The sequence below is a fragment of the Mycteria americana genome, chromosome 4 (assembly GCF_035582795.1).
Source record: "Mycteria americana isolate JAX WOST 10 ecotype Jacksonville Zoo and Gardens chromosome 4, USCA_MyAme_1.0, whole genome shotgun sequence".
In the NCBI taxonomy this organism is placed as follows: Eukaryota; Metazoa; Chordata; class Aves; order Ciconiiformes; family Ciconiidae; genus Mycteria; species Mycteria americana.
The window spans coordinates 1,195,987-1,220,167 of record NC_134368.1 but is presented as its reverse complement, the minus strand read 5'-3'; the positions used below and the strand labels follow the sequence as shown (position 1 = coordinate 1,220,167).

At 69.5% G+C, this 24,181-nt stretch overlaps 2 protein-coding genes across 8 annotated transcripts in view; both read right to left on the bottom strand.

Moving 5' to 3' along the window:
• Nucleotides 1-82: 82 nt before the first annotated feature.
• LOC142408737 (shootin-1-like) lies at nt 83-7,420 on the bottom strand. The gene is made up of 16 exons (XM_075499308.1): nt 7,384-7,420; nt 6,261-6,337; nt 5,484-5,547; nt 5,106-5,200; nt 4,902-5,010; nt 4,071-4,168; nt 3,752-3,811; nt 3,179-3,523; nt 2,763-3,062; nt 2,393-2,519; nt 2,133-2,259; nt 1,695-1,744; nt 1,090-1,199; nt 846-900; nt 570-671; nt 83-225 (listed from the first exon to the last, which is right to left on the bottom strand). The coding sequence occupies exons 1-16, from the start codon at nt 7,418-7,420 to the stop codon at nt 83-85; spliced, it is 1,899 nt and encodes a 632-aa protein (XP_075355423.1).
• Nucleotides 7,421-8,320: 900 nt separating this feature from the next.
• Nucleotides 8,321-24,181, bottom strand: part of ATP6V1B1 (ATPase H+ transporting V1 subunit B1) — a 52,666-nt gene continuing 36,805 nt past the window's right edge. For all 7 annotated transcript variants that reach the window (XM_075499412.1, XM_075499409.1, XM_075499408.1 and 4 more), the window contains 13 exons: nt 20,561-20,616; nt 18,042-18,140; nt 16,350-16,443; nt 14,240-14,317; nt 13,993-14,132; nt 12,996-13,097; nt 12,708-12,805; nt 11,235-11,358; nt 10,371-10,521; nt 9,762-9,844; nt 9,432-9,536; nt 8,703-8,832; nt 8,321-8,594 (listed from right to left, as the gene is read on the bottom strand). In XM_075499412.1, the coding sequence (XP_075355527.1) occupies nt 8,428-8,594; nt 8,703-8,832; nt 9,432-9,536; nt 9,762-9,844; nt 10,371-10,521; nt 11,235-11,358; nt 12,708-12,805; nt 12,996-13,097; nt 13,993-14,132; nt 14,240-14,317; nt 16,350-16,443; nt 18,042-18,140; nt 20,561-20,616 (1,427 nt within the window). In that variant the 3' untranslated portion in view covers nt 8,321-8,427. The remainder of the gene's footprint in view (nt 8,595-8,702; nt 8,833-9,431; nt 9,537-9,761; nt 9,845-10,370; nt 10,522-11,234; nt 11,359-12,707; nt 12,806-12,995; nt 13,098-13,992; nt 14,133-14,239; nt 14,318-16,349; nt 16,444-18,041; nt 18,141-20,560; nt 20,617-24,181) is intronic.

The following is a 24,181-nucleotide window of genomic DNA, read 5'->3' as shown; positions in this document are numbered from 1 at the left end:
GCTGGAAAAGGAGGGTGAGAGCTTGCCGCTGCCGTCCCCGCCGCCGTGCCCGCTCCTTGCCCTGCCGCGGGGGCAGCTGCCTCTACCCGGGCTCGCCCCTGCCTCTGGCCAGGCGGGCGAGGGGCCGGGTCCTGGGGAGGCCGCCCGCTGCCCGGGGTCTGAACGGGACCCCCTCCTCGCTCCCCGGTGAGCGCCTGGCTGGAGCCGTGCCGACGTCCTTGTCCCCTGGGGAGAGACGGACGGATGGACGGAGAGGGGACGTGGAGCAGGGTGAGAGCAAGAGCAGAGCCCGTGGGGACCCGCGCCATCGCCCGCCAGCGTGTCCCTGGGAGCGGTGATGGGAGGGGACCAGAGAGCGTCACTCGGGCTCGCAGCGGGGCGGCGAGGGGACACGCGTGGGTGTCACCTCTGCACCGGTCCCTGGGGACGTTCTCGCTGCGGGGTGCGAGCCCCCCGCGTTCCCGCCCCACCCAGCCCCGCTCCGTACCGGGATCCGGCCTCCCCGCAGCCCCGGCATCCTCGCGGTCCTGCTGCGGGGGGCCGGGGGGGGCGGGCAGGGACCCATCCACCGCCCGCCGCCGCCGCTGCAGGATGGACTCCAGCTGCCCGTCCCTGCCCTTCAGGCTGCTTCGCCGACCCCTGGACCTCCTGCTCGCCCTCCTCACGGCACCCTAGGAAACACCGCGCACGGCCGAGATGCTGAGGGGCCGCATCCAGGCGCCGGGACCCCCGGGGCCGTGCTCCCAGCCAGCCGGGGCGGCCCCGACGCGGCCCCACGCGGGACGGCTGCAGCTGGGGACGATGGCACCCGGGTCCCCACACGATGGCCTGGCGTCACCCCCGACTGGGGACGGGGCTGCTCACCAGGATGCCCTGCAGCTCCAGCACCGCGCTCCTCCGCTTGTCGGCCGTCGCGTCCGGACCCTGCGGGATCGGCGGGGAGGAGATGCGGCCGCATCCTGCCGGCCCTGCAGCTCCCGGGGGCTGCCGACGCTCCCCGAATCCCCCCCCAGTCCCAGGGCTCCCCGGGGACTTTCCCCCAGGGGACGGGGGGGGTCTGGCAGCGGCCGAGCCCGGGTCCCTGCCTACCTGGTGCGGGGGCACCCGCTCCTTCGCCGGCCGCAGGACCACCCCGTTCTTTATCCGCTCCATCATCTCCTGCACGGCTCGAGCTTTAGCGTCGTCAGCGTCTGGCTTGGCTGCGCAGGGAGCACCGCGCTGAGACCCCACGCGCTCGTGACAGGGCTCAGTCCCCGCTGGGGCGGGGGGTGGGGAACTGCCACCTCCCTGCAGCCCCCCCCCACCCCGTGCCAGGTCCCTCCCGTGAGACCAAGCCCGGCCGTCACCCAGAGCCAGGTATGACCCTGCCGGGGCTCATCTCCCACCCGTGCCGGGGCGCATCGCTGGCACAGCCACGCGGGCCGGGCAGCACAGGGGTGCTGGGGCCCGAGCACCCTCCTTTGGGGAGCGGGGGGGTGGCAGGGTGCCCGTCACCCCCCAACGGGACCTCGGACAAACGCTTTCGGCTGGGTGGGAGATGCCTGAACCGGCAGCGGTGCGGCGTTGGCAAACCTCCGCCCCGGAGAGAGCCCGTCCTCCCTGTGCTCTAGGGGCTCTCCCGTCCCCAGGGGACCCCCCCGTGGCACCAGGAGCCCCCCCCCCAGGGTGCAGCGGGACAGCGTGGGGGGACTTACTGCGCCGGGCGTTTGCCAGCCCCTTCCTCTGCCTGATGGCCAAGAGCGGGCTGGAAGGGAGAGGGGAGGTGAGAGCCCGGCCGAGCTGCGCCCCTCGCCCGCAAAAAGCCAGGCGCGATGCCCACCGCGCCCACCGCGCCCACCGCGCCCACCGCCTCCGCGCCAGGAGCTGCCTGCACCCCCCGCTCGGCTCCAGGCCCACCTCGCCCTCCCCGGTGCTGGGGTCTGGCCCCTGCGGCCAGCTCTGCCCCCCACCCTGCATCTCCTGCCGGGGACGATGCCCGGGCACGGCTCGGGGACAGCCTGGCACGGCGGGCGAGAGTGGTGGCATTGGCGGGGGGGGGGAGAAGGGTTTGCCCCCAGCCCGGCTTGTGGAAGCCCCTGGGCTGCCGGAGCTGCTTTCGGCAGGTGACCGGGACGCCCGGCAGTGTCACTTACTCCACGGGGACAGTGGGTGCGGGCGGTGGCAGCGGTGGCGGCGGCGGCGGCGGCTCGGGCGCAGCTGGCTCGGGGGTCCGGCTCTGCGGCGGCGGGTCCCGGGCCAGCTTCTCCTGCAGCAACCCCACTGCAACGGGGTGCGGCGGGGGCTGCGTGAGGGGCCGGTGCCCCCCCCACGTCTGAGCCCACCCGGGCCGTGGGCGTCCCTCCGGCACGGCTGCGGGCTCCTGCCGGCGTCGGGCAGGGGTGAAACCACCCACCTTCCTCCTCCAGCCCCGCCAGCCGCCCCTCGGCCTCCTGCAGCCGCTTCTTCAGCTGCAGCTTCTCGTCCTCCGCCGCGGCCAGGGCAGCTCGGGCCAGCTCCAGCTGCTCCTCCAGCGCCTTCACCTGCAGGAGCGGGGACACGGGGGAGTCGGGTGCAGCCCAGGAGCGGGGACCCCCGGTGCCATCCCTGCCAGGGAGGGGGATGCTCCCCAGCCCCACAAATTGGCCGCTTGCTCATTTTAGGGCAATTCTCGGCTGGGCGACGGCGGCCTGGAGGGCTGCTAGCCCGGTGCGGGGGGTAGCCCAGCCGTGGGACCCTCTGCCTGGCACCCGAAACGCGCTAGTGGAAATCCACGGAAGAACAACCTCTGCAGGCTGGGCACGCAGCGTGGGACGGGCAGGGAGGGGTCTGATCCTGCCCGCAGCGGGTTCCCGCACGCCGGCCCCGGAGCCGTGCCGTGCCCCAGCCCTGCTGCCCCCCAGCCACGTCACCCGCCCTCGGGGACAACGGCTCCTCACCCGCTGCTGCTGCTGCCGCCTGGCCTCCTCCAGCGCCCGGCTCAGGCGTCCCACCTCCTGCAGGGCTGCCAGCAGCTGGGCGCTGGGCCCCCCGCCCTGCAGCAGGATCGTGCTCTGCCTGTTCGCCTCGTTCTTCTGCACCAGCATCTGCCCACGGGGACGGGGGTCGGGGAGGGACCGAGGCCCCAGGCTCGCCCCCGCGAGAGAAAAAAATAAAAAAATAAAACCCTTTCCGGGGAGGCTGGGAGCAAAACCCATCCGACCTCACCCCTGGGGTGCCGGGGGACCGTGACGGGCGCCCGGGAGCATCCTCGTCCTCTCGGGATCTCAGCAGCGGGATGAGTATCGGGGTGTTTGCGCTGAGAGCAAACAGCCCCCCCCTCCGCCCTCCCACCCCCCGTGGGTGCCTGCGTCCCCCCCCGGCACCCGGGGCCCGGCCACACCTCGTGGGCGAAGGCTTCGGCGTGCAGGCGCAGGTCCTGCTCCAGCTCCAGCCGCTGCACCGCCTCGCAGTAATCCTGGGTGACAATCTGGGACACTGCCGGGGAAAGCGGGGGCTCGGGGGGGGGGCCGGCACCGCTACGGGGGGTGCGTGCCACCCCAGGGGTCTGGGCTTAGCCGCCTCTTGCAGACAGGGACCCCCGGGCGATCCAGCTGCGGCTCCCAGTGCCGCACCGTTGCCTTTGGCTTCGCCGGTTCGCCGGACCGGGTGGCACTGGTGGCACTGGGGAGCTGCCGGCCGCTCCGTCGCCGGCTCGCCGGGGCTGCCGGCGGGACAGGGGACGTGGCCGTGGGGACCCCGCACCCGGCTCACCTCTCTTGAAGGACTTCAGTGCCCGCTGGCTGGTGCCCAGGGCCGCCCGCAGACGCTGCCGCTCCCCCTGCCCCATCTCCAGCTGCAGCAGACGAGCCCCCGCTCAGCCCCGGGCTCGGCCGGGGGGTCCCGCCCTGCCCAGCCCACCCCCCCCAGGACATCAGGGAGACGGCGAGGGGCCGCGGAGCGGGGTCTTTCCTCCCCAAAAACCCGTCCTGAGCTCCGCAAGGAGCGGCAAGGATGAGCAGGAGCCAGGGAAGGAGCGGAGCAAGGAGGGGGACGCAGGGAGACCCTGCTCGGGGAGGGGAGGGGGGTCCCGGTGGGGGGGTCCCAGGAGGTACCTGGTCCTGCAGGTCCTGGTTCTGCCTCTGCAGCTCCTGGACCTGGACGGTGAGGTCCTTCCGCTGCGCCAGCAGCCAGGAGATCTTCTCCTGCAGATCTGGGAGAGAAGGGGGGAGCGAGGGGTGGGCAAGGGGAGCGCAGCCCCCCCGGAGCCGGTCCCTGAGGTCAGGCGGGTGGTGCTACAGCAGCCCCCTCCCCAGCTCACCCCCGGCCTGGCCGTGTCACCAGCGTCCCTGCTGGAAGCCGGTTCCGGGAGGTGACGCAGAGGGACAGGCGCGCGGCGGCGGGGTGGGCTCGCGACCCGCGGGACGCCGGGGGCCGCGCTCAGCGCCCTTCGCCCTGCCCAAAGCTGCCCCCGGGCATCCCCCGAGGGTCAGCCCATGGGCAAAGTCACAACGTCACCGGGACGAGGGGGGTTTGGCTGGCGTGGGGCGTCCCCCAAGGGTGCACCTCCCCAGGGGTGCACCTCCCCAGGGGTGCATCTCCCCAGGGGTGCAGCCCCCAAAGGGGTGCAGCCCCCGGACACCCCCCGGTACTGACAAGCAGAGGGAGCACCAGGCTGCAAGCGCGGCCGAAATTGCCGACGTGGGAAAACAGGATGGGAAAGGAGGAAGCAGGGGCAGCAGCGCTTTCACTTCGCCTTTTCTTCATTTGGTTTTAGTATCGCTTTCTCGGTGTTTACCCGGAACAAGGCCCAGGCGCGACCGAAAACCACGGGGCCACGCTGAGCCGGGCTTAGGGGAGAGCGGGACGGGGGCCGGTGCTTTGCCTCTGGCTCCGCCATTTCTGGCTGGGGCTTAGCCGGGACCCCCCAGCCCAGCCCAGCTCACCCTCGAGCTGCTGCCCGTAGCGCTGGGCAGGGTCGGGGTCCTCCTCGGGGGGCTCGCTCTCGGGCCGGGCCAGGCTGAGCTGCTTCAGTTGCCTGTTCTCCTGCTTCACCTGCGGTGGGACGGACACCGGGGTTTCTACCGCGTCGCCGCGCCGGGGGCACCGGGGAGGGATGCGCCGGCACCCTCGCACCCTTCAAGGGCTACCTGGGCCGCGTAGGCTTCAGCTCGCTGCCGGCACGTCCTCTCGATCTCAAACTCCGTCTCCAGCGCCGAGAGCTCGGCCAGCAGCGCCTGCGACGCTGGCAGGGGCGGAGGCCGGATTCAGGCGCCCGTCCGGCCCTCGGTGCCCGGTGGGGGTCCCGGCCGGTGCCCTGCCCTCCTCCCTGCCCACAGCCACCGCTGCCGAGCGGCCGGGAGAGCCCTGCCGGGTCACCCAGCGCCGGGGACGGCACTCGGCTCCGCACCGCGACAGGGATTTTCCCACCTGACCGTCCCGCTGACCCTGGTGAGGGGTCGAAGCCGCCCCCGAGTCCCCACGCGGGACCGTGCCGGGATGTGACACCGGGGCGGGCCGGGGCTCACCTTGCTCCAGCTCGGCCAGCCGCTCCTCCGCTTCGTCCGCCTCCTGGCCGAGGGTCGGATGCTGCTGGGGAAGAGACGCGCACGTGGCATTGCGTCGGCACGGCATTGCCTTGGCGTGGCATTGCCTTGGCACGGCACTGCGTTGGTATGGCATTGCCTTGGTGTGGCATTGCCTTGGCGTGGCATTGCGTTGGCGTGGCATTGCGTTGGCGTAGCATTGCGTCGGCACGGCATTGCCTTGGCACGGCATTGCGTTGGCGTGGCATTGCCTTGGCATGGCATTGCCTTGGCGTGGCATTGCCTTGGCGTGGCATTGCGTTGGCGTAGCATTGCGTCGGCACGGCATTGCCTTGGCACAGCATTGCCTTGGCACGGCATTGCCTTGGCGTGGCATTGCCTTGGCGTGGCATTGCGTTGGCGTAGCATTGTGTTGGCGTGGCATTGCCTTGGCGTGGCATTGCGTTGGCGTGGCATTGCCTTGGCGTGGCATTGCGTTGGCGTAGCATTGCGTCGGCACGGCATTGCCTTGGCGTGGCATTGCCTTGGCGTGGCATTGCCTCGGCACGGCATGGCGTTGGTGAGCCCCGAGCCGCCCGGACGCTGCCAGCCACACGGGGACTGACGCTGTGACCGTGACACCCCAGCGACCAGCACCCCGGTGCCACGGCACGCAGCTGCGGCTGGAGGGGAGGGCAGGGGGGGACCGGCCCTTCATCACCTCAGATTTACACAGGCAGGAGGAAGAAACAAAACCGAATATGAGCCGGCGAGCGATACCTGCGCCATAGCTGCCTCTTCATCCTCCTCCTCCTCCTCTTCCTCCTCCTCCTCGCTGCCTTCTGACTCCAGGACGGCTGCGGGGGAAGCAAAAGCACGACAGACAGAGGGTCACCAGTGCGGGCGGAACCCCGGGACGTGTTTCAACCCCTTTTGGCTTTCCTCAGTCTCGTGCTGCTCCGTGAGCGGGGGGGCTGAGCACCCCCGGCGCCGTGGGCGGGGGGGGCTGGCGATGGCTCTGCGGCCGCTGGAGCCGCGTCCTCCTACGGAAAACGGGAAAGTCCGTACGGCAGGAACAGCCCCCAAAAATCCGAGCCGGTAGCGACCGCCTCTTTAACAGCGGCAGCAGAGGAGCGGAGGGCGTCGGAGTCAAGGGCTGCTCGGAGGAGGTGGGAGCGCAGCCGGGAAAAATCCCAGCGAGCGATGCCGGGCGAGGGAAAAGCCGTCCCGGAGCACCCCGCCGCCCCGGCACGCCCTGGCCCACGGCTCTCCCGAGAGGTGCCACTGCAGAGCTGTGCCCTCGCCGGGCTCGGCTGGTGGCCGCGGGTGTGAGGGGACACCGGGGTGACACGGGGGGGGCCGGGCGCTCCCCGGCACCGCCGAGCTTTCCCCCGTCGAGCCAGCCCCGTGGGGGGACCCACGTGCGAGACCCCACGGAGCGCGCACGGGCACGTGCCGGGGAGCGTGTCCCCGGGGACGGTCACCGGCGGGGGCTGGCGGTCGGAACCGGGGAGCTCGGCGGGGGATGCACCCAGGCTCCCTTGTCCCCGGGTGCTCCGGGGTCCCCCCGTCATTCCGGGGTGGGGGGCTTGGGGGCAGCGGCAGAGGGACGGACGGACGGACAGGCGGGCAGACGCACATCATGCCTGGGAGCTGGCAGTCCATCTAAATGCAATGCGCCGGCCACTCGCCCCTCCGCGACGCAGGGCTGAGCGGGGGGGGACACACGACACAAATAATCCCCCTCCAGGCCCGGTTCTGGGCTGGTTTCACGCCCTGTAAACATCTCGTTCCGCCCAGAGGCCACGGTGACGGTCACAGGGGACACCCCCGCCACCCTGCCTCGAGGCGTGCAGGGACGCGTGAGCCCACCGCGTCCTGGCACGCGCGCGGGGGACCTTACCTGCCAGCTGCTCGGCGCCGTCCCCCGCCCAGGCCATGGCGGCGGGGCCGCTGGCACCCGGCACCCCGAGCTCGGCAGGGTGCCTGCCCCCACCCCGGCGCTCGCCTCGCCCTCCCCGCCCGCCGCAGGGAAGTGAAACCACGCGGCCTGGGTGCAGGCTCGGTGGCTGCACCGCCGCCAGCGGCTCCAGCGCGGGCTGAGCACCCCGACCCGGGCAGGATGGGGATCCGCAGCAGCGAGGGAGCTCTCGGTGGGGGTGCAAAGCCAGACCGCGCCGAGCCGTGGTGGGGGTGCAAAGCCAGACCTGGCCGAGCCGTGGTGGGGGTGCAAAGCCAGACCTGGCCGAGCCGTGGTGCGGATGCAAAGCCAGACCCAGCGGAGCGGGACGGCTTTCACAGCAGGGGCTGTGCAGGGGAGAAGTGCTGGTGCAAAAGGCACTGGGAACCGAAACTCCCTCTGCCCTGGCCGCGAGCTGCTTTTACCCGGGGAGATGCTCAGGTCACGGGATCATTTCGGTTGGAAAAGACCTTTAAGATCTTCGAGCCCAACTGCAAACCTTCCGCTGCCAACTCCACCGGGTCCTTCCCCGTGCAGCTCTGCAGCAAACACCCCCCCCCCCCCCCCCCTTCACGGCTTTTACACCTCCCAGGTCATCTCAAAATTGACAAACGCCGTGGTTTGAGGAGATGCCGGCTGTGTTGGCCGGAGCTCGGGCAGCTTCCCGCACCCCCGCCCTGCCAGGCGAGGAGCCCTGCCTGCCCCCGGCAGCCCGGGCAGGGAGCGCTGCCGCCGCAGGGTGCGGGCAGGAGGATGGGAACGGACCAGGGGCCGGGAGGAAACGGCCAGGGTGGGAAGCACTGGAGCAGGGGGGGGTTTGGTGACCACGCTGGTTTTATTGAGCAAGGAGAAGAGGTTTCTCACCGCTTTGGGACCCGCAGCCCTCTGCCAACCCCGGCCAGCCCCACCGGTCGGACCTTTGGATGGGCCGTAGAGGGTTGGGGGGGCAAGGCTGTTCCCCAAAGCTGACCCCAAAGCTGGGGGGGGTTAGAGGGCCGTGCTGGCCGGCCCCTGGCCCGGCACCTTGCCCTCGCGCGGGTAGTACTCGGCCAGGATGCTCTCGGGGATGCGCTTCAGCAGCTGCTTGGGGAAGATGCGCAGCAGCTGCCAGCCGATGTCCAGGGACTCGAAGATGCTCCGGTTCTCGTAGGGCCCTGGGAAGAGACGCAGGCAAGGGAGGTGCAGGAGCGGGGAGACGTCAGGGGTCCGGTCCAGTCCCAACCCCCCCCCCCCCGGGGCTGGGGTCCGGCCGCCCGCCTCACCCTGGGTGATGAACTGCTTCTCGAACTTCTGCAGGAACTCCAGGTAGAGCAGGTCGTCGGGCGAGAGAGCCTCCTCCCCCACCACCGCCTTCATCGCCTGCACGTCCTTCCCGATGGCGTAGCAGGCGTACTGCGGGGCGGGCGGGCGGCCGTCAGGACAGACGGACGCTCCGGACAACCCGCCGGGCAGGCAGAGCGGGGGCGGCGGCGCGGGCTCCCCCCTGCCTGGCTTCGGGGGCGGCTCAGGGAAACGCCAGCCTTCGCTCGGCCGTTTGCTGCCCGGTCGTGTCACCCCGTGCCTTGGGGACACCCCGCGCGGGGTCTGCATGCCCGGGCTCAGCCTGGGTGAGCAGGCACCGTGCGAAGCCCTCTGGGCTCTGCAGCACCCACAGTTATATATGATTCTATTATATATATAACAATACGTGCTGCACGGAAAAAAAATCCTGCTCGCTGCCAGCCTGGGATTCTTGCAGCAGGACAAGCTCCAGCTCTGCCCCCGCTTTGGGGCTTTGCACCCCCTGGACTTCCCACTTCCCAGGGCAAAGCATCCCACCCCTTACCCCCACTCCCCCCACGTCGAAGAGGTGCCAAAAATAAGCGCTCGAGTCCCTCAGGGCCAAGGGCAGCAAGGTCTCAGCCCCAAGCAGAGGGAGGAGGGCTCTGAAGTGACAAATGACCCCGCTCCCCCCGCCCCGCGCCCTCGTCCCCCTCCTGCCCAGCCCTTACCAGCTGGTTGGAGACATCCCCGTGGTCCTTCCTCGTCATGCCCTCCCCGATGGCCGACTTCATCAGGCGGGAGAGGGAGGGCAGCACGTTGATGGGGGGGTAGATCTGCAGGGCGAGAGGGACCCCCCCCACGTTTGCCGGCTGCCGGCCACCCCCGTTGCAGGCAAGGGGACCGCTGCCCTCACTTGGGGCTCCCCGCTGCCCTCGGCACCCCCCACCCCGGCGCCCTGGGTCGGTTTCCAGCCCCACGCCATGCCGGCAGGCACAGCGGTGCCGGATCCATCCCCGCTCCGCTGTGGCACGGGGCCGGGAAGGGACCCGGGAACGAACCTGCCTGTTGTGGAGCTGCCGGTCGACGTAGATCTGCCCCTCGGTGATGAAGCCCGTCAGGTCGGGGATGGGGTGGGTGATGTCTGGGGAAAGGCAGGGCGGTGTGAGCCCCAAAAACGTGTCTGGCTGCTCGGCCGGACCTGGGACGTGGCCGTGCCCCATGCCGGGGGGTGACTGGAGCAGCACGGCCGCGGGGAAGCGGCACCGGCCTGCAGCTCTGAGCAAGAGCCCGTTTCCCCCAGCACCGGGCAGAGAAATGCCCCTTTTAGACGTGCCCGCGTGTGCGCACACCCGGGGTACGCCCACGCCTGCACGCACCCCCAGCCACCCCAAGTCTGAGCCCCCCCCCACCCCAGCCACAGCCTTTGGCTGAAACCCAGCACTCTGCTCCGGCTGGGGGGGCCCAGAGGGACGACACGGGGGGCAGAAATAACCCTGAAGCATCCCAGAGCAAGCTTCGCTACCCCGACGGATCCCACGAGCTCCCCCAAAACGTGTTAAAACAAAGCAATTCGGCATTTCCCGGCCCTGTGGTTTCCCGGTGCGGGCACGGCGGTGGCACCGCGCGCCCCACGGGGACCCCCGTGCCCCCCCCCCGGGGCCGCTGACCATCGTTGGGCATGGTCAGGATGGGGATCTGCGTGATGGAGCCGTTCCTGCCCTCCACGCGCCCGGCCCGCTCGTAGATGGTGGCCAGGTCGGTGTACATGTAGCCGGGGAAGCCGCGGCGCCCGGGCACCTCCTCCCTGGCTGCCGACACCTGCGGGCCGGGGGGGCTGCAGTCAGTGCGGGAGGGGGCTCAAGCACCCCAAGCACCCCTCAGCACCCTGGGCACCCCAAGCACTCCAGGCACCCCAAGCACCCCAGGCACCCCAAGTATCCTGGGCACCCTGAGCACCCCAGGCACCCTGAGCACCCCAAATATCCTGGGCACCCCGAGCACCCCCAGCACCCTGGACACCCTGAGCACCCCAGGCACCCCAAGTACCCTGGGCACCCTGAGCACCCCAAGTATCCTGGGCACCTTGAGCACCCCCAGCACCCTGAGCACCCCAGACACCCCAGGCACCCCGAGCACCCCAAATATCCTGGGCACCCCGAGCACCCCAGGCATCCCAAACACCCCAAGCACCCTGGGCACCCCAAGCACCCCGGGCACCCTGGGCACCCCAAGCACTCCAGGCACCCCGAGCACCCCAGGCACCCCAAGTACCCCAAGTATCCTGGGCACTTCGAGCACCCTGAGCACCCCAGGCACCCCGAGCACCCCAAGTATCCTGGGCACCCCAAGCACCCCCAGCACCCTGGGCACCCTGAGCACCCCGAGCACCCCAGGCACCCCCAGCACCCCCAGCACCCTGGGAACCCCAGGCATCCCGGGCACCCTGGGCAGCCCAGGCGCCCGAACGGGGTCCCCTGCCACACGGGGAGGACGCAGGGGTCCGGGGCCGATGCCGGGGGCCAGGCGCTGACCTCCCGCAGGGCCTCGGCGTAGGAGCTCATGTCCGTCAGGATCACCAGCACGTGCTTCTCGCACTGGTAGGCGAGGAACTCGGCCGTGGTCAGGGCCAGGCGGGGGGTTATGATGCGCTCGATCCTGCCGGGGGACAGGGCGGGCACCCCCAGATCCCAATCCCCCCCGCCGCAGAGCGGCCCCGGAGCCCTGCGGGCGCTCGCCCGCCGCCGAGCCGCGCGGGCTCCCCGCGGCGTGCCAGGCCGTCGGCAGGGGCGACCGGGCACCCGTGGGACCGCAGCTCTTGGGGTCCCTGAGCTGGGACTGGGCGATGGGGAAGCGGGGGGCACCCGCTGCCCACCCAGGCCATCGGGAAGGGATGGGGACCCCAAAGCTGGCCGGGTTTGGCGCCAGCTCCGCTGCCCAGAGCCCAGGACGGCTGCCCCAGCCCCGCCAAGGGGGGTCCCCCAGCCCTGCCCAGGGGGTCCCCCAGTCTTGACGACGGGGGGGTCCCCCAGCCCAGCAGCACGCGGGGCAGGGCACACGGTTCCGAGCGTGCCCGGCAGAGCCCAGCCCGCGCGCACCCCCCCGCACCCCCAAGGTGCCCCTCGCCGAGCCGCGCTGGTGGCTGCTCCCCGTCCCAGCACGGGGACAGATTTGGGGGGTGCCAGGAGGGCACATGGAGGAGCCCGAGGGACTCAGCACCGTGCAGGATGGGAGGGGGCCCCCCATGCTTCTGCAGCCCCCCCCCTCGCTGCTCAGGGCAGGGCTCGCAGTGCCCAGGAGCGGGGCCGGCCCCTGGGGAGCAGAGGGACCCCCAGCCTTCGGGGTGCCCGTGCACGGCAGGACCCCAATGACCCCCAGCTGTACCCAGCACCAGCCCCTGCGCCTCGATCCACCCGCGATGGATCAGGTCCTCAGCGGGGGGAGAGGAGACAGGAGAAGGAGAAGGAGGAGGAGGAGGAGGAGGAGGAGGAGAGGGAGGAGAAGGAGAAGGAGGAGAAGGAGGAGGAGGAGAAGGAGGAGAAGGAGGAGGAGGAGGAGGAGAAGGAGAAGGAGAAGGAGAAGGAGAAGGAGAAGGAGGAGGAGGAGGAGGAGGAGGAGGAGGAGGAGGAGGAGGAGGAGGAGGAGAGGGAGGAGAAGGAGGAGAGGGAGGAGAAGGAGGAGGAGGAGGAGGAGGAGGAGGAGGAGGAGGAGGAGGAGGAGGAGGAGGAGGAGGAGAAGGAGAGGGAGGAGGAGGAGGAGGAGGAGGAGGAGGAGGAAGAGGAGGAAGAGGAGGAGGACGAGAAGGAGAAGGAGAAGGAGAAGGAGAAGGAGAAGGAGAAGGAGAAGGAGGAGGAGGAGGAGGAGGAGGAGGAGGATGAGAAGGAGAAGGAGAAGGAGAAGGAGAAGGAGAAGGAGAAGGAGGAGGAGGAGGAGGAGGAGGAGGAGGAGGAGGAAGAGGAGGAGGAGGAGGCGGAGAGCCGCCTGCCGGAGCCACGGGGCTGACTCACGTGGGGTCGTTGGCCAGGTTGAGGAAGAGGCACACGTTCTCCATGGAGCCGTTCTCCTCGAAGTCCGACTTGAAGAAGCGAGCTGTCTCCATGTTCACCTGCCCGCACGGGAGGAGAGGGCTGTCAGCACGGGGCGGCTTCCTGCGTGGGGAAACTGAGGCAGGCGAGGGACGAGGCGGTGCAGGGAGGCGGCGGCAAGGCTGCCTGCTCGTCCCCTGCAATTTGGGCTCCCCTGAGTCCCCCCTTTACCGAGGTCGGCTGGGCGGTCCCGTCCCGTCCCCGACTCACCCCCATGGCAGCGAAGACGATGGCGAAGTTGTCCTCGTGGTAGTCCACCACGTCCTTGGACTTCTTCACCAGGCCGGCCTGCCGGCAGATCTGCGCGGCGATCTGCAGCGGGACGGGGACAGGCGGGCAGCGCGGGGCCGGCGCCCGTGGCCGCGTCCCCCCCAGAGAGGCCACAGCCCCCCTGGGACCAGGACAGGGCCCCCACGGCAGCGAGGGGCAGGGGATGGAGACAGGACGAACAGGAACCGGCGCGGGAGAGAGCGTCCCAGCACGGCCACCGGCACCCCCAGCCGCCCACCCAGCCCGCCGGCGGGTACCCAGCCCCGCGGGTCGGGGGGGAGCGGGGTCTCCCCCACCCCCAGCCAGCCGCGGCCCCTCGCCGTGGCCCGGCGCTCGTCGTGCCGGGCCCTGACTTGACCGTGGCCACCCTCCCCCGTCACTCCCGATCTGTCAGGGCCGGTTTTCCGTCCCATCGCATCACCGTCTGTGCCGGGGCGGGGGGCTGGGGCTGCGCTGCCCATCCGCCGCGCCGGTGCGCCCGGGGATCTGGCTGGTATTTCCGGCACCCGGCGTGACCGCGCTTGCCGGGCCACGGGGTGGCCTGGGGGTCCCCACGCCACGGGCTCGGGCACCCCGCATCAGCCCAGAGCACCCCGCCCTGCCCAGCACAGCTCTTGGCGCAGCGGGGTTCGTTTTACCCCCTCACTGTGCGGACGGGGAAACTGAGGCAGGAGGCAACAGGAGCTTCCCTTCTCCTCCGTGCACTAGCCCATCACCCTGAGTGGCTGGGGGGGGGGGGGTCGGGGAACACAACAGACACCCCAAAAGGTGGGTCTGGCCCGTCACGGCGAGCAGAGCACAGCGGGGAGAGGAGGAGAGGCACAGGAGACGGGCTCCAGCCCTCCCAAATCCCCCCACGCTGCCTCCTCCATCCTCCTCCTCCTCCTCCGCTGCTGCTGGGGCTGTGCCAGGGGCTCGGTGCCCCGTGGGGACCCACCTCATTGTGGGGGAGACCGGCAGCGGAGAAGATGGGGATCTTCTGGCCTCGGGCGATGCTGTTCATCACATCGATGGGCGAGATGCCGGTCTGGATCATCTCCTCGGGGTAGATGCGGCCGTGGGGGTTGATGGGCTGGCCTGCAGCGGGAAAGGGAATGAGGCACCACGGGGCACCCCGAAACGGAGGAATCGCCCCCGGTTGCTAAAAGGAGCCGGCAAAGCATCGCTGTGCCCAGAGCCGTCACCATTGATGTCCAGGAAGTCCTCGGCCATCACCGGGGGACCGCCGTCGATGGGTTTGGCAGAGCCGTTGAAGACCCGACCTGCAAGGAGAGAGCTGCTGGTCGCCTGCTGAACGCCCCGGCAGGCAGCTGCCTGTCCCGCGGCCGTGGGTCCCCGTGTCCCCATTGGGTCCCCGTGTCCCCATTGGGTCCCCGTGTCCCCATCCTGCTCCCGGTCCCCTGTGCGGGTGCAGGCAGCCCAGGGACAGGCAGCAGTGCTTCCGAGACCGAAGGTCTACGCCGCTGCTGGCGTTTCCCTGTGAGCCCCCCACGGTGTGCGGGGACACCGGGGGGGCTACCGCGCCCCCCGGGCAACGGCTTCCTCAGGAGTCCACCCCAGAAGGGGGAAACCCGGGAAATGGGGAGCACCCATGGGTGGCACAGGACATCCCAGCTGCCCAGGGTGTCTGCGGGTGAGGAGCAGAGGACTGTGCACCCAGGGTGGCTGGAGGCACCCCCAGCTTTGCCGCTGCGTCCCACAGCCCCCCCATGCCAGGGGACGAGGTGTCCCCATGTCACTGCACGAGGCACCCAGGGGCTGGGTGACGCCCCAGCCCCCAGCGTAGGAAGATGCCAGCACACGGGGCCAGGTCCCCAGAGACACCCCCCGCCCCCCCCATGCCATCCGAGCCACCCACCGTCGCCTCCCCCTCGGGGTTCCCAGCTCAGCGTAGGTGGGGTGACACCAAGACCCCCCCCCCCAGCCCCGGGGGGGTACAAGGCTCCCAGAGAGCCGCTCCATCGCTGTTCACGCTCAGCCTCATCGACCGCCTCCGAGCTGCGGGATCGATAGCCGCAAAGCCGGCGTGCCGGCCGCGCTGGCCCCCCCCCCGGCACCCCCGCGTGCCGCTGCCGCCCCTATGGGACCGTCTGCTGGTCCCCAGCGGGGCCAGGGCAGCATCGCCGATGTCAGAGCGGATCAAGCTGACGGCAGAGCCGGGGCGCGGGAGCGCGGAGCATGAAAGGTCAGTAGCCTTGGCGCGGGCTGGGCACCCACGGCTCGCTGGCACGCAGCGGCTTTAATTCAGCGCCGCGGCACAAAGAGCGGCAGAGGGGAGGGACGGGGCCGTGCAGCCCCAGCACCTGGGGGACCCCGGCCCAGTTTGGGGGGGCAGGAAGGGGGAATCGACCCCAGGGCGGCGAGGCCAGCCCGGGACAGACTCTGCGCGCCCCTGCCCGGCCGCCGTCCCCTCCTGGGTGACCCTGCACAGGGACGAGGGGACGCTGCCTGGGAAAGGAGCCGGGGGCTCCTTGGCCGCTGCCGGGGAGCGGGGGCCTGTCCGGCCGTCACCGCCCGCTGCCGCGCCGCGCTCGACGCCGGCCCCCTCCCAGCCGGGCTGCCCTTTACGGCTGCCCTTTGTGGGAGGGCTCCGGCCGGGTCTCACGCTGCCGGCGGAGACGGGAAGGAGATGGCAGGAGACGCTGGGCCCCCCCGAGCGGGGAGCGACACCGCGCGTCAGCCGGGGTCCCTCTGCCGGGACCCCGAGCGACCGCTGTCACCGGCTGCGACCCCTGCGAGCCCCCGGGGCTGCTTTGGGGGCTGGAGGACCCTCGGGAGCCTCTAACACGGCTCGGGGGGAGGCTGCTCAGGGCCGCGGGGGTCTGCCAGCACCCAGCTCCGCCGGGGCGGGTGGCCCCGCGGGGGCAGGGGTGGCCGGTCCCCCTGTGCGTCCTCGCGCCTGGCCGCGTCTCAGGGCTCGGCACGGACGGGGAAGATGCCGGGCAGCCCCCAGCTCTCCTAAGGTCGAGGTAACGAGAGCGCTGACGGCACGACCACGGGCTGAAGCTCTCCTGTCCTCACCCGGGAAACCTCCTCCCAGTCCGGCCCAAGCTTTTTCTCCTGGGATAACTGGGCAGAGTGGGCCCAGGGCGACGTTTTAGCCCTGTACGAGGGTCACCGTCACCACGTCACCACGCTGGATGCGACTCTCCCGGGACCGCAGAGCGTGCCCAGCCCCTGGGCAGCAGCAGAGCTGAACCCCAAGACTCCAACACCCCCAGATTGCCTGTCCCCGGGTTACCCCATCATCCATGCACCGAGATATGTCAGGGCTCAGCAGCCGGCTGGGCTTACCCAGCATGTCCTCAGAAACCGGGGTCCGGAGGATGTCCCCGGTAAATTCGCAGGAGGTCTTCTTGGCGTCGATCCCAGATGTTCCTTCAAACACCTGCGGAGACCCCGGGGCAAGAGGCGGGCGGGTGGCAATTAGCCGGGATTAGCAGGCGCGGAGGGCCGGGGGGCTCGGGGCGGCCGGGCTCTCGGCGGGGAGGTGATGCGATCCGCGCTCACCCGAAAAACCCGTCAGGGAGAGGTGATAAAAGAGGGGGAGAACCCCCGGGGTTAAGAAAACTCCCTTCTGAGGGGCTTTGGCTCGGGGAGGGGGGGACCACGCTCTCGTTAACGCAGCGAGCGCAGCAGAAGGGCCGCGGGCAAGGCGGGGAAATCAAAGGCGTTTTGATTGGTATAATATTTGACACCATTTGTATTAATTAACCTCCAGATCGCTGCTTTAATTAGAGCCGTGTGGCCCCTGGGAGAAGGGTCGGCTTGGGAAAGCCGGGGGCACCCGGCTGGCGGGGATGCCGGCAGGCACGAGGGCAGGTGATGGCCGCAGCACCCGGGTGCGTGTGGGTGCACGCAGGTCAGCCCCTGACAAAGCTGCTTCTGCAAAAAGCTCCTTTTTTTCCTTTTTTCTTCGTTTTTTTTTTTTTTTCCCCCCCTCCCGAGGCTGACTCCCTAATAGGATTAAAAGGGCGCTGCAGAGGTCCGGGTGGCATTAGAGGAGCGAGGTTTGGTGGCTCGCCAGCCCGGGGACCCCGGGGCGGGAGGGGACCTGGGCTAATTTGGCACAGGACAGCCCCAAACGGCCCCGGTGCTCCTGGTGGAACCCCCTTGCTTGGATACCCCAGTTTGGGGGGGGGGGGGGCACCCCAGGAACCCCCTGCCTGCCCCGGTCCTGGCCCCGCAGAGGGCTGGTGGCAGGGGGGTGATGGCAGGAGGGTCCCAAATTTTCCTGCTGGGATGGAAAGGGAAGGCAGCCCAGGGAGGCCAACGGCGAGGCCGTGGGGACGAGGGACGGAGGGTCCCGAGGAGGCCGCGGCGTCACCCAGAGGGGCTCTCCCCGGTGGGGACACGGAGGGAGGGGACCGGGGTGGGCAGCTCGGGCGAGGGGAGGACGGGCACAGCAGGACAGAGAGCCAGCACAGGGCCATGCCCACGTCTGGCCCCCGAGTTCCGCTGAAGTCGCGCAGATGTCGTCATTTGGGACTCGGCAGACGTCCTTTGGGATTCGGCACCCAGAGGCTCCTGCCCTGAGCTGCTGGCGCCAGGGCTGGCAGAGGCCCCAGCGCCGTCCCTGCCGGTGCCGCACCCCCAGCCCGGGGCAGCTCCCCGTGCTCCAGCCAAGGGCCGTGGGCCAGCGAGGAGCTGCGCCGCAGGACACCGGTGCCAGGACACCGGTGCCAGGACACTGGGGCCAGGACACCGGGGCCAGGACACCGGTGCCAGGACACCGGGGCCAGGACACCGGGGCCAGGACACCGCTCCCAGGACACCGGTGCCAGGACACTGGGGCCAGGACACCGGGGCCAGGACACCGGTCCTGCAGCCTGCCAAGCCAGGAGAGCTGGGACAAGAGTCCGGCAGGGTCCCGCCGGCTGCGGCAGCCACCGCTGGAGGGGGACAGAACCCCGGGACAAAGCCCCAGGCCACGCAGCGCCCGTCTGGCCCCCCCGTCCCGCCGCGTCCCCGCCACGCTGGGCTCACCTGGACGATGGCTTTGGAGCCCATCACCTCCAGGACCTGCCCGCTGCGGCTGGTGCCATTGGGCAGCATGAAGTTCACGATCTCGGCGTACTGGGCAAACTGGAGGGACAGGGTCAGGGTGAGATGGCGGGGCGGGGGGGCTTGTCTCCCCCCCCCCCCCCCATTGCCCCTTGCAGCCCCTGCCTGCCAGCCCTGCCTGCACGGGCCTGTCCGCCAGTGCTGCCTCAGTTTCCCCTCCTGCGCTCAGGGGGTTCGTGGTCCCCGCGGCCACCAAACGCTGCGGGGGGGCATTCAGCAGCTGATGCCAACAGGCAGCGCTGCCAGCCCAGGCAGGAGGAGGTGTCTGGGGGGGGGGGAAGGTGCTGTCTGCCCCTGCCCCATCCCGGAGCGTGCTCCAGGCTGCGGCACTGCTCCGTGCCTCAGTTTCCCCGGCATTGCAGGGTGCCACGCGTCCTCTGAGGGTGCTCTCGCACACACCGGGCGCCTCCGAGCCCGATGACTAAGGACTGCAAACCCCATCCCCACCAGAAGCAGACCGACCCACCGCCTGCATAAAGCAGCGTCTCCGAGAGCCTGCCAAAGCGCATCCGCAGCCCCGGATCGACCCCCCAGCGCTGGTGGCATCCCTCGGGGACCCCTCGGGGACCCCCCCATTGCCAGCCCCCGCGGGACAGAGCAGCCCGGGCCGCCCACGCCGCTCGAGACCCCAGGGAGCTGCCGGATCCCCCGTAATCCCCCCCGCGCCGTGGAAGGTTAAGCCGGGGATCACCCTGCCACCACCTCGCGCCAGCCCGAGGGGTGAGCGGGACCCAGCACCCACGGGGGACAAGGGCCGCAGCCCCCCCCCCCCCCCCAGGGACACCCACCGACCTCCCTGGCCCCCCACCCAGCCAGGACCCCCGGGGCGGATGGAGGGGACTTTTCTGCTGCCCCTTGGCTGAGGGACACGTCCCGCCCTGGGGACAACGTCCAAGGGGGTTCAAGCCACCAGCGCGCCTGCCCAGCACACTCTGTGCTCTCTTCCATCTCCTCCTCCTCCTCCTCCTCCTCCTCCTCCTCGCTCCCAGCCACCGGGGCTGGCTCCGGCACCGTGAACTTTGGACTTTAATTCTTCTGTAAAGACCTTTGCATAAAGGACAACAAAGCGAAGGAAACACCCGCCACCGTCTGGGCTCTTTAATTGGGCTTATTAATTTCCATCCTGCCGGGCTCGGCGTGAAAGGGGCCATAGAAACGAGCCACCGGCCAACAAAGCCCCTTGGAGGGTCCCGGCTGGCCGGGCCACGCGGGGATGCTGAGACGCCCAGCGCCCACCCAAGTGAGCCCAGCCCCTGCTCCGGGAGCGGGGACAGGCGGGGTGCCACCAAGGTGCCACCAGCGCTGGGGGGACGGGCTGGGCTGGGGTTCCTGACGTGGTCTCGCTCAGACCAGGCAGCCGGATGGGGACAAGCATGGGTAGGGGCACAGGGGACGGGGACAGGAGCTGGAGATCGGGCAGGGGACAGGGGACAGGGGACAAGGGACAAAGCTCAGGCAAGGGGACAAGGGACAGGAGCCGGAGCTCAGGCAAGGGGACAAGGGACAGGAGCCGGAGCTCGGGCAGGGGCACAGGGGACAGGGGACAAGGGACAAAGCTCAGGCAAGGGGACAAGGGACAGGAGCCGGAGCTTGGGCAGGGGCACAGGGGACAGGGGACAAGGGACAAAGCTCAGGCAAGGGGACAAGGGACAGGAGCCGGAGCTCAGGCAGGGGCACAGGGGACAGGGGACAAGGGGCAAAGCTCAGGCAAGGGGACAAGGGACAGGAGCCGGAGCTCGGGCAGGGGCACAGGGCACAGGGGACAGGAGCCGGAGCTCGGGCAGGGGCACAGGGGACAGGGGACAAGGGGCAAAGCTCAGGCAAGGGGACAAGGGACAGGAGCCGGAGCTCGGGCAGGGGCACAGGGGACAGGGGACAGGAGCCGGAGCTCGGGCAGGGGCACAGGGCACAGGGGACAGGAGCCGGAGCTCGGGCAGGGGCACAGGGGACAGGGGACAAGGGGCAAAGCTCAGGCAAGGGGACAAGGGACAGGAGCTGGAGATCAGGCAGGGGCACAGGGGACAGGGGACAGGAGCCGGAGCTCGGGCAGGGGCACAGGGGACAGGGGACAGCAGGTGCCTGGGTGCAGGGGGACAGGGGGCGAGCGCAGGGTGCCCAGGCAGAGCACGCACGGGGCCACCCGTACGCTCACGCGCGTCCCCACGCCTGCGCACACGCACACGTGCGGGCCCCCACGCGTGTGCGGGCCGGCACACGGACTCTGCTGCCGGCCGTGTCCAGAGGAGGGAGCTCGGAGGTGGCTGACGGACCCCAGAGAGGAGGGGACAGCCCAGGGGACGGAGGGGACGCGCTCCCCCCCATTGCACCCTCCCCGCCTGGCAGGGGGGCCGGCGGCCGGGCCCAGCACGGCGGTCCCCGCACGGCCCAGGGTGACGCCGTCGCGCGGTCCCCCCGTCACCGGCCGGCGGACGGGCTCCTACCTTCACGTTGTCCAGCACCACCAAGGGCCCGTTGACGCCGCACACCGTCTTGTAGGCTGGGGGGGGGCAGGACGCGCCGTCAGCCCCCGCGGCCGGGGGTGCTCCCAGCCCGCTCCCGGCATCGCCACCCCCAAACCGCGGCACCGGGGGGCTGCAGCCTCGGCAGGGCAGGATGGGTCCCACCCCAGCACCGTCCATTCCTGCTACCCCACTCCTTCTCCTAGCTACAGGCCAAGCGACTGGCGGCTGCTAAACTGCAGACCCAGAACCTCCGTCCTGCAGGAAACGGCGTTTTTTTACTAAATTCATTTCAGTTCAGTTCATATAAAACATTTAAATAGAAATAAAGAGGCGGAAAGCAAGGGCGTGGAAAGCCAGAAGCGCGGCAGCCCGCCCCGGCCAGCGAACCGAAAGACTTTCCGCAAGTCGATATTTTCCCTTTCCAAGCACGGTTTTTCATGACACCAAGATTTTGCTTTAATAAAACCCGGTAACAAACCTTCTTGTGGAAAAAAAAAAATATTAACAAGTCGCAAGAGCCACATCCTGCCCGGGCAGAGACGGGCTCGGGGCCGCGGGCAGCGCAGACGGAGGGGAGCAGTTTCCACCCAAAAACTGGCCATCACCCCCCACCTTCTCCAACCGCGGGACCCCCGCCCGAGCAGGGCCAGGAGAGCTCCCCAGCCGTGGGCAACCCCATCTCAGTGGCACGGTTGCCCAAGCGAGGTGGCACCATAGCCCGGTGACCTGTCGGCTGCGCCGGTGGCTCCTGCGGGTCCCAGCTCCCTTCCCAGCAGGGCATCCCCATCTCGCCCGGCTCTTCCCCGTCCACCCCACTTCCACGGCAGCTTCTGCCCCCTTCGCTCCGGCCGATCAGTCCGCACGCCCTGCCCGCAGCCCGGGGACAGACAGACAGACAGACAGACGGCTCGTCCTCCGAAAACCACGGCCACGGCCCCGCCGTCTCCCACCGCCCTTCTGCCGTCGCTTGCCTTCAGCCGGCAGCGCATCGACAGAGCTGCCCCTGCGCCGCGGCAGCCCGGGAGGTCACCCCTTGTCCCCAGGGGAGACCCCGGGATGGACAACCCCAAACTGGATGCTGCTGAGCAGGAGGACGAGCCCAGGAGAGGTCTGAGCACCCAGGACCGCAGGAGCTGCCGTGGGGTGCCGGCCTGGGACCCCGCGGTTCAGGATGAGACCTCAGGGGTGCCGGGGACTTGCACGGCGAGGAAATTCGCATTCGGGCGAGGAAACGAGGGGGCTGGATGTGATTTCTCCAAAGTGACTACGAAGACGCTGGGGACAACGGCGGGACACCCGGGACGTTAAGCGCGGGGGTGACAAAGGGGGACGAAGCGGTGCATGAGCCCGGCGAGAGGAGAGCTCCTCCAGCTCTAAACCGCTCCTTGATCATTTCACCGATGTGTCAAACGCCGTAACGCCTGCCATGGCAGGGCCGGGCTTCGGTGACCCCGCCGGGCCCTTTCATCCCTCTGCCCTCTCTTCTCACACCGGGTTCTCTGATTTACTCATGATCCTAATAGGATTGGAGAGGCCGGGCCAGCTGGCGAGCTCACCGGGCTCCCTCCCGCCGGCCGCGGGGATGGGTGGTCCGCATCACCCAGCGGGACGCGGGTCCCCGCGCCGCAGCGTCCCAGCCGCCCTTCTGGTGACGCCGGCATCGGCGCAGCCCGGCGGGTGCAGGAGCCGGCCCCGCACGCGTGCTCAGCGGCCCAGCCAGCCCAGCTCCGGGAACTTCGTTTCTGGGGGACGGGTCCCGTTTGCTCCTTGCTGGCCGCATCCCACGTCGGGGAGCACCCATCCCTGGCCACCCCGCAGCCCAGCACGGGGTCACCCCCCCCCGTGACACAACCGGGTCCCCAGTGCCCCCCTTCCCTTGCTCAGCCCCTGCCCCGGTGCGGACGTTTTCCCGGTAATCCCTGCCATTTTTGCAATTAGCCTTCTCCCCGTTACCCAATTACGCCCCGTTCCTGCTGGTCGCCCATTCAGCAGCCGGGGGGGCTGGCATGCCGGGAGCCGGCTCTCCGCCGCCAACCTCCCCGCCTTTTGTCTCCTTTATTCCCAAAGTGACCATTCTGCCTTTTATTTCCCTTTCCAACTCCTTCACAAATACCCGCCGCCGCCTCGCCGCTTCCCTTTCCCCGGGAGGTTTTGTTGGGCTCTTTTCTTCTCTCCCCGCATCTCCTGTTGGGGAGCCACCCACGTGGGACAGGGCCACGGCGCTCGTCCCTCTCCCCCGAGCACGGTGGTCTCCGGCCCAGCCCCCATGGCTGCCGCCCCCCTCGGGACCCTCCTGGCTTCCCTCCCACCGCACTGGGACGTCTTCTTCCACCGAGGGCATCGGACCCTCTGGCAGCGCTGCTTGGTGCCCTATGGTTGTGACACTGGATCATCAGCCAAGCTCTCTGCCTATCCGTCCATCCATCCATCCATCCACCCACCCATCCATCCATCCACCCATCCACCCATCCACCCACCCATCCACCCATCCATCCACCCATCCACCCATCCATCCACCCATCCATCCACCCATCCACCCATCCATCCACCCATCCATCCACCCATCCATCCATCCACCCATCCACCCACCCATCCACCCACCCATCCATCCACCCATCCATCCACCCACCCATCCACCCATCCACCCATCCATCCACCCACCCATCCACCCATCCATCCATCCATCCATCCACCATTCATCCACCCATCCATCCATCCACCCATCCATCCACCCATCCATCCACCCACCCATCCACCCATCCACCCATCCACCCATCCACCATTCATCCACCCATCCACCCACCCATCCATCCATCCATCTACCCATCCATCATTCATCCACCCATCCATCCATCCATCCATCCATCCACCCATCCATCCACCCACCATTCATCCACCCATCCATCCATCCACCCATCCATCCACCCATCCATCCATCCACCCATCCATCCATCTACCCACCCATCCACCCATCCACCCATCCATCCACCCATCCATCCACTGACCCAGCTCTGCACCCGCCCACCCACCCATCCGCTCACCCGCCTGCCTTTAAATACCATATATATACACATATATGCACCCTCCAGCCATCACTCAGGGAGGGAAGCCCTGTTCCTCTCATTCCTCAGGGGGAAACTGAGGCCGGGAAGGCTCCCCCAGCCCAGACTCGCAGGGCTCCCCGGCAGCGCAGGTTCTCAGCGCTGGCTTTCCCGCATGCTCCTCTCCGACCACGACGGTCTGTTTGCAAGGGAGGTACCCTCTGCTGTCACCGCACCCCCGTCCTCCCCCACCGTGACTTTGTTTTGGGGATGAGTCGTAGGGTGGCGGCAACACCACCGGCATCCCCAGGACAGAGGGAGAAATATAACCCAAGGGTCTGGGCTTGGCCACCCAGCCCTGCAACGTCACCTCCTACTCCGGTGACGATGACTGGGGCTTGCTCTGGGAGTCACGGCACGGTGGAGGTGGGCAGGGACCTCTGGAGATCTTCTGGTCCCAGCCCGGCTCAAGCAGGGCCACCTGGAGCCGCTCCCAGGGCCCCGTCTGGGGGGGCTGAAGATCTCCAGGGACAGAGAGTCCACGGCCCCAGCAGCGCTT

Bases quoted from the DNA above. Each gene is read 5' to 3' on its own strand.
- LOC142408737 (XM_075499308.1), bottom strand. From the start codon at position 7,420: ATGGCCTGGGCGGGGGACGGCGCCGAGCAGCTGGCAG. The intron at 6,338-7,383 runs GTAAGGTCCCCC...CTTCCCCCGCAG, and splicing joins CGGCGCCGAGCAGCTGGCAG to CCGTCCTGGAGTCAGAAGGC. The intron at 2,260-2,392 runs GTGGGTGGTTTC...ACCCCGTTGCAG, and splicing joins GGCGGGGCTGGAGGAGGAAG to TGGGGTTGCTGCAGGAGAAG.